The sequence below is a fragment of the Panthera tigris genome, chromosome B4, assembly GCF_018350195.1.
Source record: "Panthera tigris isolate Pti1 chromosome B4, P.tigris_Pti1_mat1.1, whole genome shotgun sequence".
Classification (NCBI taxonomy): domain Eukaryota; kingdom Metazoa; phylum Chordata; class Mammalia; order Carnivora; family Felidae; genus Panthera; species Panthera tigris.
This window is the reverse complement of record NC_056666.1, coordinates 137,503,293-137,518,793: the sequence shown is the minus strand read 5'-3', so window position 1 is coordinate 137,518,793 and position 15,501 is coordinate 137,503,293. Positions and strand designations below refer to the sequence as shown.

General features: G+C 63.1%; 1 protein-coding gene across 1 annotated transcript in view; it reads right to left on the bottom strand.

The window, feature by feature from the left end:
- The window catches only part of GRAMD4 (GRAM domain containing 4), a 72,353-nt gene extending 60,593 nt beyond the window's left edge, over window positions 1-11,760 (bottom strand). The window contains exon 1 of the mRNA XM_042993554.1: window positions 11,640-11,760. Coding sequence (XP_042849488.1) covers window positions 11,640-11,668 — 29 coding nt within the window. The 5' untranslated portion in view covers window positions 11,669-11,760. The remainder of the gene's footprint in view (window positions 1-11,639) is intronic.
- Between the last annotated feature and the right edge of the window lie 3,741 nt (window positions 11,761-15,501).

The following is a 15,501-nucleotide window of genomic DNA, read 5'->3' as shown; positions in this document are numbered from 1 at the left end:
GAATCTGACACCCCGGCTTTCCCGACAGGGTTGGGGAGGTCCGTGCAGAGCCGGGGGGCCCTCGGCACACACACACACATGAAGAGGGCAGGTCACCCCGAAAGCAGAGTTTAGGGTCCCCCTGAGGCCCGCAGCGGGTAACAAATAGGACAACTTCAACCCTGTAAAACACCTAAATGGGCCCAAAAGGTGTGGCAGTTGGGACACAGCCAAGGGCACGGGTCCCGGGGGCAGCCACTTACCACGACCTTTCCAACCCCACTTACTCATCTGCAGAGTGGGGACCGTGAGGCCACAGCCAGGTTTGTTGTGGGGGGTGTCACCCACCCACTCACCCTCTCCCGGGGTGCCCTGCCCCCCCCCCACCAGACCGGCAGGACAGCATGCTGTCCACGCATGGGCCACGTGAGGTGGGGACCCCGGCATCCAAGACTCCCTCCCCCAGGAGGCTCCGGGCCTCCCCAAAGATGGCAGCAACTCTGCCAGAGGGTCAAGGACCCCGGGACCAGGGCTGCAGCTCCGGAAGGATTCCTCTGGAGCACCAGGGAGGCTGGAAAAACCTCCCCACTCACGGAGCACCTGCTGTGTGCCCAGCCCCCACCCAGCATGTGGCCCACCTGCGGTCCCTGCCCTGGGTCGGCAGGAGCTCTGCTCTGGAGGAGAGGTCAGTCACCAGCCCCACGCCTCCTAGCGAAGCCGGGACCCGGGCAGAGGAAAGGCTTTAGCACCAGCCAGGCCTGGGCCACAGCTAGGCTCTGCCCAGTCTGTCCCCTCCTCTCAGGACGAGCAAAGCCCAGCCTGTGTGACAGTGGTGTGGGGCTCGGGAGCCTGACGAAGGACCCTGGGGAGAGGAAGGGGCCGTTTCAAGAACTGCAGCCACCCACCTCCCCGCCACGGGAGCATCTGAAGAGTGCCCACTCCCGGAACACGGCAGGTGGCTACGAGCTGTGGAAGATCAGGCGTGGGACTTTTCAAAGCAGAGAAACTGGCTGGCGAGGGGCCACGTCTCCCCTTTTCTGGCCCAGCCCGCAGACAGAAGCATGAATCCCCTGCTTCCCAAGAACCAGGCGGGCCCGCCTCTCACAAACGCTAGCCGACCTCCACATCCAGGAGCCCCACCACGTCCCTTCTCGACACTGTGCCTTCCCAGCACCACCGGGGAGATGCCCAGCGGCACCTCGCGCTCCCCCCGCCATCAGACTCCCCCGCCATCATGCCAGGCAGTCATGAGGCTTCCTGGGCCTCCCTCCCGGTCTGGCAGCGGCCGGGGGTTGCTGGGGCTGATCTCCCCGGGCACGTGGTGGTGCCCATCTGCCGCCGACACCTGCCGGGCCCCTCCTGACCACCACGGACCCCTTGCCTCTAGGCTCTCCCAGCAGGGACACGGACGGCCCCTCCTGCCTTGCCTTCCCCTCCAGTCCTCACTACAATCCCGCCAGCGGCCAGCAGCTCCGCCCAGCCTGGATGCCCAGGGCTTTCTGGTGGTTGAGTCACATCTCACTTCCTCTCCAGCCAGCTCAGCAGCAGCGAAGTCACGTTATCCGCAGCCTCCAGTGTTTGGCGGGCTGGGCCCTGCTCTAAGGACCAGGAAATCTCGCTCCTTCGCTTCTGCCTTCTGGTCCAGCACCTCTGGGTCCTTACCGCTACCCTCCTCCTCCACACCAGCCCGCACACCACCTCCGTCTCGCACGCGCCTGCACGCACACACTCAGATGCTTACGCTTGCTTGAACTTCCTCGTGGAATGCTCGCGACACGATTCACACTCCTCCCTGCATTCTCAAGCATGGGCTGTTGAACAGAGGCTCTCTCTCCGTTCCGACCCAGGATGCGCCCAGCGTGCCTGCTCTACGCTCTGCCAATATGACACCCTGGTCGCCCATCGGGCACACCGCCGGGGAAAGACACGCGTTGTCCTCCTGTCCAGCAGGGACTCCGACCTTCCTCTCTGGATGGAACGAGAAAGGGGCTGCAGCTCCCGGACACCCGACCTGGGTGCTGACGCCAGCAGACGGCCCCCACGACACGCCCACAGGGGCCTGGAAGGGGCGCACGGCTCAGCCTCAACCCGCCGGCACCAGGCAGCGATGCCCCTCGGGACAGCTGGGCACCCCTCCACCCCGCCCCCACATGTGACCCTCACACTTCTGCTTCCTGGACGCAGGGTTCGTGAGATCATCCACGCACCTCGCTGCCACAGGGCACCCCCGTCAGGGGGTGGGTTTTGTGGGAACCCTGCAGGTCGCTGGTGAGCCTGGTGCTTCTAAGAGTGAGACTCTGAGTCTTGTGATAATAAACGTTTGGACCAGAGGCCGGGCCGGCATCACCCCCAGGGCAGAGCTGACTGTGCCTGTCACACGGGACCCAGCAGACCCACAAACGTCAACCCAGAAAGAAGCAGGGATGCAGGTGTGGCACAGCAAGGATCTCGGAGGGGGACCCCAGCGGGGGAGCCAGGCCAGCAGGGAGACACAGGCAGCGGGACCACGGCACGCCGGCCCCACATCAGGCCCCAGGAGCCTCACTCCCAGGAAGAGCCGCTCGGGCATAAGAGCACCCCCCCCCCAGCCCCACAGAGCCCCCACTCAGTGAGCCCCTGGCCAGTTCCACCAGCCTCCTTAGATGCCCCCCAGGGGACCAGGGGAGACTGGAGCCCCCACACCACAGCAGGGAGACAGGAGCTTTGAGAAGGCCCAGATGGGAGGCCCAGGCAGCTGGCCACACATCCCGCAGCACCCCCGGCACGGCCCGGCCCCAGCAGATGGGGGCACGTGCCGGCCGGATCTCCAGGAGCCTTGCACGGAGCTGACCTTTGGTAAGCTGCCCCCACAGGCCCCCACCAGAGCGGGCCCAGGGGAGGGCAGAATGCTGGCTGGAGGCCTAGCCCGGCCTACAGCCCCTCCTCACTCCTCCCCGGCCTAAATCCCCCGTGTCCCTCCAAATGGGCTCCTGTGGCCCCTTCTCACCCCGCCAGGGGTCCTCCTGACCCCCAGGCGGGGCGGGCTGTTGTCCCGCGGCCCCCACCTCGCTCGTCCCTCCCGCCACGTGCTCCTGGAGGCAGCGGCCTCGCTCCCCGGCACAGAGCAGGTCCTTCTCGGCAGGTGAGAAGGCACGGACGGGGCACGCGGCACAGGCACCACGCTGTGGGCTGGGCAGGTGGCCGGAGCCCCCCCAGGTCCCCGGCGGGAGCTCTCCCGAGAGCGAGAAAACAAGACCGGCTCCTCTGAGGCCCCAACAGCCTGCGTGGGAAAGGGCACAGGGCCGCTGCAGATGGTGTGGGGGCACGGCGCTCCCGCCCACCTGTGCGCCGCCCCAAGCGACAGTCACCCTCGCTGCCCTACTCACCGTGTCCTTCCCGCTGTCCTGCCCCGTTTTCTCTCGAGGACAGCCACCGTGCCAGCCTTCGTCCGAGCCTGCCCCACCGGCCACTGCTCTCTTCGGAAACCCCCCGACCCGGGGCCGCGCGCGGGCCCACTGAGCGCTGGGAGCCGGGCGCCCGGCCCAGGCATGCAGGCACCCCGCTCCAGGGCACCACCCCCTCCCCAGCCCTCCTCCTCCTCCCGGGAGCCTTCCTCCCCGCCAAAGAGACCCGCACGCACGTGTGCAGACAGCCCCTCTGTGGAAACGGAAGCCAACGCGGAGCCTCACGTCTCTCGTTTCCAGAAAGGAAACTGCCCTCGGGGCCCTGCTGCTCAGGGGTGCTCTTGCGAGGGCCGCCCCTGCTCAGGTGTGAGTTCAGACGCGGGGAGGAGCCAGGCCCCACCGGGATCTCAGCCCAAGAGCTGCACGGGGTCCCCCGCAGCCTTCCTCCTCATGCTGCTGGAGCCAGACCTCTGGGCGGTGTGCACTGAGCCCCGCTTCCAGATTGCAAAGGGAGGCCGAGTCTGTGTGCCCTGCACCCGCGGGGCGGGCTGACCAGGCGCAGCCGGAGGCCCCAGCTCCCCTCTCCCCACCTCCCTGCAGGCCACGGGCCTTCTTAGAGATGCGCCGCGCCGTGAGCCCCCTGCAGCCTGAGTTCTGACGGCACGCCAGCGGCCCCGCGGAGAAGCAGCCGGACGCGCAGGCTGCATCCAGGCCCACAGAGCTGCCTCCCACGGCCCGGGATAGCCATCCTGGTCCCGCTCTGCACGCCGACTGGAATGGGCCAATTAAGGAAATGGATGGCAAAATGGGGAGTCCGGTTCCCACCGCGGGATGGAAATGTCTTGATCGGCGAGGGGAGGCGGCCAGAAGGACCCACGTGGTTACGAGGGGACTGTATCAGCAGGATGAGCTCACATTTCACTTAACAGGGACACAGATGGTTACTCGCCGAAGTCATCGGAGTCCTGCGCACATCCAGAGTTAGAGGGCCTGAGTCTCCTGCCCTGCCATCTCCAGCGTGCGGACCAACGAATCCCACGGCAACAAGTGTACCAGCACCCGCCCCCGCGCCCTACCCCCCTCTCCTGTGCATGGAACCCGGCTCCTTGGAGAACCCAAGAACCGCAGGGCTGGGGCGGGGCGGGTGTGCCAGAGAGGGAGGACCAGCTCGCACCCCACCGGGTGGGGCCGAAGCTGGAGCAGGCCCCCCAACAAAGTACGAAACTCGAAACCTAAAATCAGGCCTGAGTCCCTGATGACCTAAGACGAACAAGGGACACCTGGGGGGGCTCCGTCGGAGGCTTGATTTCAGCTCAGGTCATCATAATGATCTCACAGTTCTTGAGTTCGAGCCCCGCATGGGGCAACAGTCTGGAGCCTGCTTGGGATTCTGTCTCTCCTCTCTCTGTCTCTCTGTCTCTCCAAATAAATAAAATTTTTAAAAAATGTTTTTTAATTAAAAAAAAAAAAAGACCAAATAAATTAGTGAATGGGGTTTGGAGACAAGTCTCCCCCAGCAGAGGATTCCAAACACATCCGCAGATAGTCGGTCCTGGAGCAGCTGGGGCTGAACCCCTCCCTCCAAGAGGGCCACACACACGGGCTCCCCCCCAGAGGGCAGCGTGGACAGGGGTGGGGGTGGGGGAGCCTCAGCCAGGTGACCGAGGCGGACACCTCGGGGATCAGTCAGGCCGACGGCAGGCACCCTGATGGGCCGGGACGAGGAGGGCCCTTCACCTGTGGTCTTCCTCCCAAACTGGGACCCCAGTCCAAAACACCCAAATTCCAACTGTCTAAACACATTCCAATGTAGAGGGATCCTACAGTATTCCTAATACTTCTCAAGGCTTCAGGATCATCAAAAACAAGAAAAACTGAGAAACCCAGCCTGGACGGGCCTCAAGAGACATGAAAACGAATTTACACAATATCCTGGATGGGATCCTGGGAAAGAAAAAAGATTTGGGGTAAGAACTAAGGCTGAGTAAACTGCGGACTTTAGTTAATAACGTGTCAACATTGGTTCGTTAATTCTAACAACGTTTTCACACCAACTAACATTAACAACAAGAGAAACCGTAGACAGGACTATGTGGAAATCTCTGCGTTATCTCCGCAATTCTTCTGTGTACCTAAAACTACCTTTCAAAATACAGTCCATTAAAACCACCACCACCAACATGCCGCCCAGGGCGGGATGGGTCACTCGGTGTCACTCGGCAGGGCACCCCGACACCCGCAGCCAGACCAGGCCCTGCCCTTGAGACGCTCCAGAGGACACGAGCAGTGAAGTTTCAAAGCCAAGTGACCCTACCATAATCATCAAGGAGCAGAAACGGTGGGGATGTCAGGGAGAGAGCCTCATGGACCCACGGCCACACAACCCCCCACCTGTAAGCATTCACTCCCAGACGCCGTCCCCAGAGAATGACGGAAGGCAGGGCCCCTGTCCTCCCGGCAGCTCAGGAGGCAGGTGGGTAAACAGGCAAGCACACGCAGGGTGACTAGCACGGGGGCCCATGAGGTCCTAACCCCGCGGGAAGGGGAAAGCCAGGAAGGCTTCCTGGAGAAGGCAGGGATGCTACTGGCTCAAGGTCCCGGTGCACAGTGGGTAAGCTCGAAGCGTTCTCAGACAGCCATAGCAACCAGGGGGGCGCCTGGTGAGGCGAGCTGAGCCCCCTGAGGTTCTGAGAAAGGGGGTCCGGGGCCGCTCGGGGCCACGCTTCAGAAGAGCGATCCACAGCTACACGATGCCACGCAGACGGAAACGCAGCGTGCTAAGATGAGCAGACCCCCGGTGGGGGCCGGGGGTGAGCAGTGACTAGCTGCTAAGGGACCCGGGAGGATCCCCGGGTGACAGAAACACTCGGAAATTTGACTCGTGGTGGTGGTTGTGCAATGTTGTGAACATGCAAAACCTCGGTGAATCGCGCACCTGTAAGATATGCAAATTGCACCTCGGGAAAGACATTGCAAAAACAGACGCCTCTCTGCCTGCCCAGCCCCGCCTCCCCCAGCCAGGCTCCCAGGACTGAAGCTCCTTGCGCGTGGAGCCCCCTCGGCCCCCCAGGGCCGAGCGAGGCGCCCAAGCCCGGGGCTCACCGTGGGGAGCGTATCCATCCACCCACTCGTTTCTGCAAGCTCACAGACCCAACAGGAGGAGGCAAGAACAGAGTCGGGAGGGATGCAGCGAGGCCTGCTAAGTGATCAGAGGCCTCTCTGGCCAGGGGAAGGGAGCAGGGATGTGTCAGACGCAGGGCTCAGCCACCCTGGAGCAGCCCTGCAGGCAGCATGGGCAGAAGGGGGCCGAGAGGGCGGGTGGGTCAGAATGGGGGCAGCGTGCCTCTCGGTCCCAGGGCGGGCGCAGAAGTGCCCCCCACCTGCACGCCATACTGGCAGGACCAGGGAGGGACTCCTGCCTCCTCAAGCCACGTGCTCACCCCAGACAGCCCCAAGCCCCTGCCCACAGGGGGACGGGCTAGAAGCAGGGCCCCTTCCACGGATCAGGGGGAACCCGACCCCGAGAGAGGGTGAGCTGTTCCCCCCACAAACGCCAAGACCCTGGACGGTGCCCAACACGTCTGGTTTCTCTCACCCACAGCTCAACCGGGGTTTGGGGGCATACAGGAGTTCTGGGTACGCCTGCCCTTCCCTGCCCCTCATCCCGAAGGAGCAGGAACCGAGCACAGTGCTTTACAGTTTCTGAGCACGCCCCACTTGAGAGAGAGGCGATACGGCTCCCATCCCGTGTCACGTACCTTTCCCCCCAGATCCAGTCTGAGTGCTGCACAACACGGCCACTCAACACCAGCCAGTGCTGGAGATGGGGAGCACCTGCCCACCCCCACCGCTTCCCCCCTCCTCCGTGGAGAAGTTGGCCGGGCCTTCCTGTGTGCTCTCAAACCCCCCACCCCCGGCTTCTATATTCTACACCAACACCCTCGTTTACAGGTGACCTAGCTGAGGCCCAGGGAGGTTAGGCACCTTGCTCAAGAACACACAACGGCAGGATCACAACTTTTCTCTACCGAACCCCCCGCTGTAGGTTACGAACAGAGACCACCGGTTCAAACGTGGCTCTGCCACTCACCAGCTCGTGGCCTGCACCTCAGAGAGGCTGTGACAAAGGTCAATCATATAAAGCGTCCAGAAGGCTGTCAGGCCTGGGGTTGGGGACACTCTTGCTATTGGCGCATGTCTGAGAGCAGAGATTTCCTACCCTGATCCTAAACGTGCTGCTCACGTGTCTCTCACGAACCCCCAGAAAGAGCACGGCCTTAGGGGCCAAACAACTCAAACTCCCATCCGCCCTCCGCTACCTAGCTAAATGGGGTCTCAGGCCAGCCCCACCGCCTCTCCGTGCCTTAGTTTCTCTCAAGGCACAACGTGGCGAGAACACCTGGGTCAACGTCTGGCACAGCGGAGTGATTTCTAGGACTGTTACTAATGGTTTTTGGTTTTTGTTTTTTTCATAGGCCAGTGCTTCCTGTCTTCTGGCTTTACCACAGGGGACTTTGATCACAGGGCTTAAACATAATCACTACCCAGTCACAACTCAAACGCCCAGCAATCTCAACAATAGCCCTCAGATGGCGACTGTCATTAGTGGAGAATTATGGGCCCAGAGTCTCCACCCACCCCTCCCCGCAGGCCACACGCAGACACTAAAGGCCAAAAGAACATGGTTTTCTCTAATTAGGGAAACCCTCATTTTCTTCCCCCACCTCTGTTTGTAACAGAAGTCAGAGCAACCTGCCTTTGAGTTCTCAAGTTAACCGATTACATTTCTTCCTCGGCAGCCGGCTCCGAACCCGGGGCTGGGCTAGGCTGGGCCTGAAACAAACCAGCCACTAAACGACCACCACCTGGGGCGCCTGGGTGGCTCAGTCGGTTAATCGTCCACTTCGGCTCAGGTCATGATCTTGGGCTTTGTGAGTCTGAGCCCCGCGTCGGTCTCTGTGCTGACAGCTCGGAGCCTGGAGCTGCTTCGGATTCTGTGTCTCCCTCTCTCTACCCACCCCCCTCAAAAAATAAACATTAAGAAAAAAAAATTAAACGACCATCACCTTCAGGGACCCAGGCCTCCTCCCACGTCCACCAGCCACACCTAACTGTTGAGGACTTGAACTCTTACCCTCTCTACGTGGGGTATCTGCTAGATTCTGCCCCGGATGGAGACCCAGTGAGAGTCCCCACTGCTATGCCACCGAGAAGCCAAGGAGAAAAGATCTGAACCCGCTGCAATCCCAAAGACCCTGCAAACAGGCTTTCAGCTCCCCACCCCAAAGGCCTTCCCTCAAGCGCCATGTGAGTGGACAAATCCTCATCGAGCGGCTTCCCACCGACACCCCTGTCCGTGCTGAGCAAACAGAAGCTGCTTCCCCAGCAAGTACATCTGTATTCCTCCCACTACTCACTTCCACGGCCCACGTCTCATCTCCCCCGATTCATTTTCAAATTCTTCAGGCACGGGGACGCCCCACCACATCCCCCGATGCCGTCAGAGCTCCCCCAGGGCAGCAAGCGCACACAAAAATGGTCTCCTGTCCTCCTGACAACACGTAGCAGCCGCCCGCAAGGGGAGGAGGCAGAAACTCAGAGAAGGAGTAACCCTAACAGGTGCTCCCGAATCACTCAGGTCCCCGGCACGGCCACTAGGCAGGAGCCCCCGCCTCCTGACACGAAGAGGGCCAAATACCAGAGGCGAGGGGCCAGGCGCCCACGTGAGGGGAAGCCTACCAGCACCCCAGAGAGGAGCAGCTGGCTGGAGGCATACGGCTCCGGGATGGAAACCCCATGCCCGCACACAGCTGGTGCAGCTCGAGCTTCCAGAGGGAAACACCCAGACCAGAATTTGTAGAGAGCTGGAAGAGGTCCACCGGGGCCCACGAGGTGACGGGGTCCCCGATGGCACAACACTAACAGGGGTCACACCGTGGACACATCAAGGGAGCCCTCTGTTCTCCGATTACACGGATCCCGTCAAGACCGGCCTGGGTTTGGTGCTGGCGTCTGTCACATCTGTAACGTCGCCGTTACAGAGAAGATGGGCTGCAGGCTCGAGCCTCCCCTGGCAACGGGGCTCGCTGGGATCTGATAGCACTTTGTCTCATTGTGCCTGAGCTAGTATTCTATTCTGTTCTGTTGGACAGCAAAAATGGTGATTCAGGAAAAACGGGCCCGATTCTCTTCCTCGGTTCTAGTTGGTGAAGGTGAGGCCTAGGGAGGGCAGGGAAAGCGGAGGTCACACGGAGCTGGCAACCGCCGGTCTCCTGACACCCACTCCTGGCTGGACTTGACCGATAAGAGGCGGGCGAGGAGGGGGGCCTTGCGGCCCGCCAGTCTCGAGAGAGACCACCTGGTTCTTCCTCCCTGAGGGGTTCCCCGCCCGCCTCTGTAGAAGACACAGAGTAACTGCCACAGCAAACTGACCACGACTTTGAAACTTTCCCCAATCAGTTTCCAGGAAATGCCTTTCCCGAGTGCAAGCAGACAGACGTTCCCAAGGACAGACCCTGCTCGTCCCCAGGCCGCACCACTGGGACAGCCACACCCTACCAGCCAGGGCAGCTGAGAGGGAAGAAGGGCCAAGGAGGTGGGGGCCCCCATCCTAAGGCCCTGAAGACCCCTACCTCTCCCATCCCTGGGAACAGGCTGGCATCCCCTGCCCCCACCAGGAGTCCAGCACCGTCCAGGCTGTGGAGGTTCAAGGCCCCTGCCCAATGGCCACAAAGTACTACAGAAGGATCAACACCACGGCCACAGCAGGGAGAAGGCCAGCCAGGCCAGGCCCCCTCCCTACACCTGGCAGGCGGCTTTCCAGGGTGTGCAGCAGGAAGGAGGACCAGGTTTACCTAGCTCCCGGATCTGAGGTGTCCCAGGTGACAGCCGTGGGATGTGCTTCCACCCAGCACGAGGCAGGGCCAACAGCTCAAACACACTCACCCAGCCGGACAGTGTGTCCTCGAACGGGTCCGGGAGACAAGTGGGACAGTCAGAGAAGCTGTGGCTGCTTGGGAGCAGAGGGCACTGCCAGCCTCACCTGGGTGTCCTGATCTCTGCCCTGGGTGTGCCTGGCCAGTGAGAGGCCTGCATCACCTCATCTAATCCTCTTACCAGCCCCCCTCTCCCTTTACTGGGGGGGGGGGGGAAACTGAGGCACAGGGAGGCTCAAAGCCTTCTTGCCCAAGGTCATGGAGCAGGTGCACCATGGAAAGACTCCAAAGTCCTCTGTTAACTACCATGTAGCCCTGTCCCTTTCCATCCCGCCAGGCTCAGACTTAAAACAACCTCCAGAGCTGGGCCACTATGGGGGATGAGACTCAGCAAGTCTGAAATTTTGCATGTGGGAGAGGCTCAGAACTCTGTATTTCCTCCCCAACCTGCACAAGGAAGGCAAGAAGAGAACCCCATCCCGCAAAAGATCTCCCCAGAGCTGAATTTTCCCTGCCTCTGGAAATTTGGGGCTGGCAGCAGGCCCGAGATGAACCTGCCTTGGGGGGTGGGGGGGGTGGGGGGGGTTCCACTGAGGTCTCCAAGCCTGTGGGGCCTGCTGCCTCTCCCACCACAGATCCACTGTCAGGGGCAGGTGCGCCCACCCACCCGTCTCTGGCTCTCCCTCCTCCCCAGTTGTAGGCCTGGACAGGGGTGCTGGCCCGGTTCTGAGCAGTGGGGACCCCAGGCTGGGGGCCGCCACACTACACTCCACCTCCTGGCCTGCAGGCGGCCCTGGGTCCCAGCAGAGCCCCACTAGCTAGAAGTCACAAACAAAGGGAGAGTAAACAGGGCAGAAAGAGGGGCGTAGGGAGGGGGCGAGTGGCCACAACTTTTTGATGGGGTCGTTTCTGGGGTCGCACGGACCGCCGGGGTCGAGGACTCCCACCTCCTCCCCTGTGCGCCCAGGGAGTGGATCGGAGGAAGACCTCCCTGTCCCCACTTGGCCTCAGCGACCCCCGACCCGGCGACCAGCAGCACCCCAGCCCGGGCCCCGCGCCCCCTAGACGTCCTCCTCTCCCAGGCCGGCCGGGAGCCGCGGGGCGCGCGCAGGGGGCGGGGGGGGGGGGGGTGGTGGCCGTGACGCGCGCTCCGGAGCCGCGCGGGACCTGGGGGCGTGTGTGCGGGGCGCGCCCGCGCGTGGCCCTTCCCGCAGGGGCGCCGGCCCCGGGCGCGGGGATGAGCGTGGCCGAGCGGGCCGGGTCGTGTCTCGGCCGGCCCGTGCCCGGAGCGTGTCTGTGTGTCCGCGAGGTCCGTGTGGGCGTCCGCGCGCGCGCCGCTTACCCTGCGCGGAGATCGGGGCCAACTCTCATTCACCCGCTGCGCGGCGCCCCCCTCGCCAGCCGCCCGGCCGCGCTGCACCTGCCGCCCGCCCGGGAACCCAGCGGCGCCGGGGAGCCCGGAGGAGGCGGCCCCGCGGGTCCCGGCCACGAGCGCGGAGGCGGCGGCGGCGGCGCCAGGTCGCGCGCTCGCGTCCCGCTGCGCGGAGTCTGCGCGCCCCCGGCCTGGCCTGCGCAGCCGCCGCCCCGCCCCGCGCCCCGCCCCGTACGCCGCCCCGCCCCGCGCCCGGCCCCGCCCAGCGCGCTACCCTGCCCCACCCGGCGCGGCCCGCTCCGGGGCCCACGGGGATGCGCCTGTCCCGGGGGGGTCCGCGCGCGCGCGCGCGCGAGCTCGATCACGCGGCGCCACCTTTGTTTGGGTGGCCCACGTGCGCGCCCGCCACCTGCGCCCGCGCGCACGCGCAGCGGCTCTTCCGTACCGAGGCCCGCCAATCTCGGCCGCGGCCACGCGCTCCCGCGCTTCCGTCACGGCGGAAGCCTCGGGTACAGCCACGCACGGGCACGCACGCTGCTGTCACCTGCCCGAGGCCCGCGCGCGGGACAGCCAGGGGACTCGCGGGGCCCGCCGGTGGTTCTGAGATGGTGACTGCTGCCAGTCGTGACCCGCCTCCCATCGGGAAACCCCACAGTGTGCACCCCCTCTAGACTGCCAACACCTCGCAGGGGCTCCCCCTATGCCCAGGGGTGCTATCCAGCCTCAGAATCTGGGCCTCTGGGCTGGCCCCCAGCTTCTCCGAATCTCGCCTTTGTCATTGAAGGGAGCCCTGCCGCCACCTGCACACTCACACCACACAACGGGGCAGGGCAGCAGAAGAGGGGTCCCACTCAAAGCGCTCCTGCCCCTGGTCTGGGACACGCCCCTCCCCCGGGAGAAACCTGCCCCGACCTGCGCCCCAGGACCCAAAGCTGTCAAGCTCACAGTACAGTGCTCCATGGACAGGTAGAGAATAACCCTCAGAACCCCAGGCCCTTACTCCAGGTTGGGGGTACCCCTATCAGCTCCCCACCGGGGTCTAACCAGGACATGGCTATAGGAGATTGGGCTGGGAGCCTCCCCTCTGTCTGGGAAACTCCTATCCATTCCTCCAGGGACCCTGGGTCCCTGGAGCACTCCCTGGGGTAAGATTCAGGGTCCCTTTTTCGTCCACCCCAGCATTCTCGGCCTGCGGAGGCAGCCCCCGTGGGCCAGGGTCAGAGGCGAGCGTTCAGGTGAGCTCCTAGCAGGAGCCTGTCCCTCTCTGTGACTCAGTTTCCTACCTGCAGAATGGGAAACGACATGACTCTGAAGTAAGGGAGCTAACAACATAAGCTTCCTTCCTCTCACTCCACCAGGCCTGCACAGCCCAGCTCCAAAGCCCCCAGCTCCACGAAGCACCCCTTGACCAGCCTGGCCAGAAACAACACTGGCCTCCCACCTGCTGGAGGGCCCAGCAGTCCCCTACCCGGTACCTACCACCTCCTGCCTCCACCACTGTGACTGACTGCATTGTTGTTGGTTATGTTCTTGTCTCCCCCCCCCCCCCGCCCACTCTCCCCACAGCCCACCTGGGGAAAGACCCACGCTGTGAGTCCCTCCTCCCACCCCCACCTCAGGCCCTTGGTCAGGCTATGTGTAGTTGCCAGGGCCTTATTGTTCACAGATGACAGAAATGCACTTCAAAGTAGCCCGAAAGGCATCTATTTGCTCGTGAAATGGTGGAGCTGGTGGTGACAGCTCTCCCCCCAGCACGGCACAGAGCAGGTGCCCAAGGAACGTGTTTGAATGAACGGCCAGGATTAGGGGGAGCAGGCAGGAGCTGGGGGGGGGGACCTGGGGACGAAGGGAAGGGGTCGAAGCAGACAGCTGGGTCCGCCCCAGGATCCCTCACTTCAGCCTACCCGACAGCCATCTGCTGGGTGCCCACTCTGTGTCTGATGCTGCTGGCAGGGAAGTCACAACGCGTGGTCCCCGCCTGGGGGACACGCACCGACCGGATCCCCCTCAGAGTGGTGCTGGATGTTACGGGGGGACTTCTACACTGCCCTGCCCGCTGGCTCCTCAGAGATGTCCTATCACCTCATCTACAAACAGGACCGTCACAGGCTGACCTGTGTCCCCCAAGTTAATAGGCTGAAAGCCCTAACCGCCGCCCCCCCCCCCAAGTATCTCAGAATATGACTGTGTTTGGAGATAATTAAGGTAAAACGAGGTCCTCAGGGTGGGCCCTCACCTAGTCTGGCTGGGGTCCTCATAAGAAGAGGAGATCAGGACACAGACACGCTCAGAGCAGCCACCGGGCCCTCAGGGCCACACCGCAGGTCGTCGGCCAGGCCACCGCTAGCTTCCCAGCCCTCTGCTCACAACTGCGCCAGGTGAGCATTGCCAAATCCCGGGCTGGGTTGGCAGCTCTTCTCGGAGGAGGAGGCCCGGGGGGGGTTCCTCTCAACCCTGGGGCCAACTGGGCCCAAGGAATCAGTGTCCTGGCCACAGAGCCCCCACGAGCATCCAGGGGGCAAGACAACCGGGCTCAAGTGAAACCCTGCGTGACAAGCAAAGGCAGGGGACGTTGGTGGCCAAACGAGGGCCAGAAAGAAATGAGGGGGAGTCCTGGGCAACTCGCCTCAGACCCCGCTGTGCCCGTCCCCACCCCTCTGCTCCCCGCCCCTTGCACTGGGCCTGCAGGTGGGGCAGGTGGGATCAGTACAGTCCCCACCGCACCCACCTGCCCCGTGGCCACCCCAGCTTCTCCTTCTCTGACCGAAAGTCCTACGGCCCACCTCCTTGCGCGGGCTGTGGTCTCTGCCCAGAGTGCCCTCCCTTCCCCTCACTGGCCCCAGGCACCTTCTTCTGATCGGCCAGCCAGGCACCTCACCTCCCTCCAGCCCAGCACCAGGACCAATGTGTGGCCTTTGCCTCTAAGACTGTCTCTCTTGTCAGCCTGTGCTCTGCCTGAGGACAGGGACCACAGCTGACCCCCTCCAGCCTCCCAGCCTCGGGCCTGGCCCACGGCAGGGCTGGGGTACTGTCCCTCTCTGCGAGCCTGGAATTTTCTCCGGCCATCTTAACTCTCATGCTCCCATAGAGGTGGTGTTCTCAAAGTGCCTTCTCTTTTAGGAAGACTTTCTCTGACTCTTCCTCTTCTTGAAGCTCCTACAGGGCCCCTCTGTCCATCCTGGACTCTTCTAGAAGAGCCCACTGCCGGGCGGGGGGGGGGGGGACCTTCCTAGTTACCCTGGCCCTGGCAAGAGCCTCTCTTTGTGCCCTTCTCTCCTGGCACCCTCCTCCCAGGCACCCTACCCTCTGTACCTGGACACCAGCGTCCGAGCTGATGCCCCATCTTGGACTTTCAGCTCTGGCTCCGGCCCTCAAACATCTCTTTTGGGGACCCACTGCCTCCCTGCCAGCTGCCGGTTCTGACCTGTGGCCCCAGCCCCGTTAAAACCTTAAGGCCCTGCCCAGCGTAGGTTGGGATCACCCAACCTCCTCCAGAGGCCAAGAGCAAGACTGGGCCGGCTCTTGGTGACTCTGCGTCCTCAGATACACCACCTAACCCTCTGAGCCTCAGTTTCCTCATCTGTAAAGTGAAGAAGATGCCCACCGTCAGGCTCTGGTGGTTAGCACTGAAGAGGCGAGAGGCAGCCTCCAGGGGAGGCCGAGGGTGGGCAAGGCCTCGAGGAAGGGTCTGGAACCAGGGTATACGGGGCCTGCCTGCCGGCCCAGGGGGCTGAAGGGCTGATGCTTCTGTGTATCCTGTGAACGTGGACACACGTTTATACCTCAGCACGTCCCAGCGCCTTGCACGTAACGCACTCCGCACAGGTGGTCA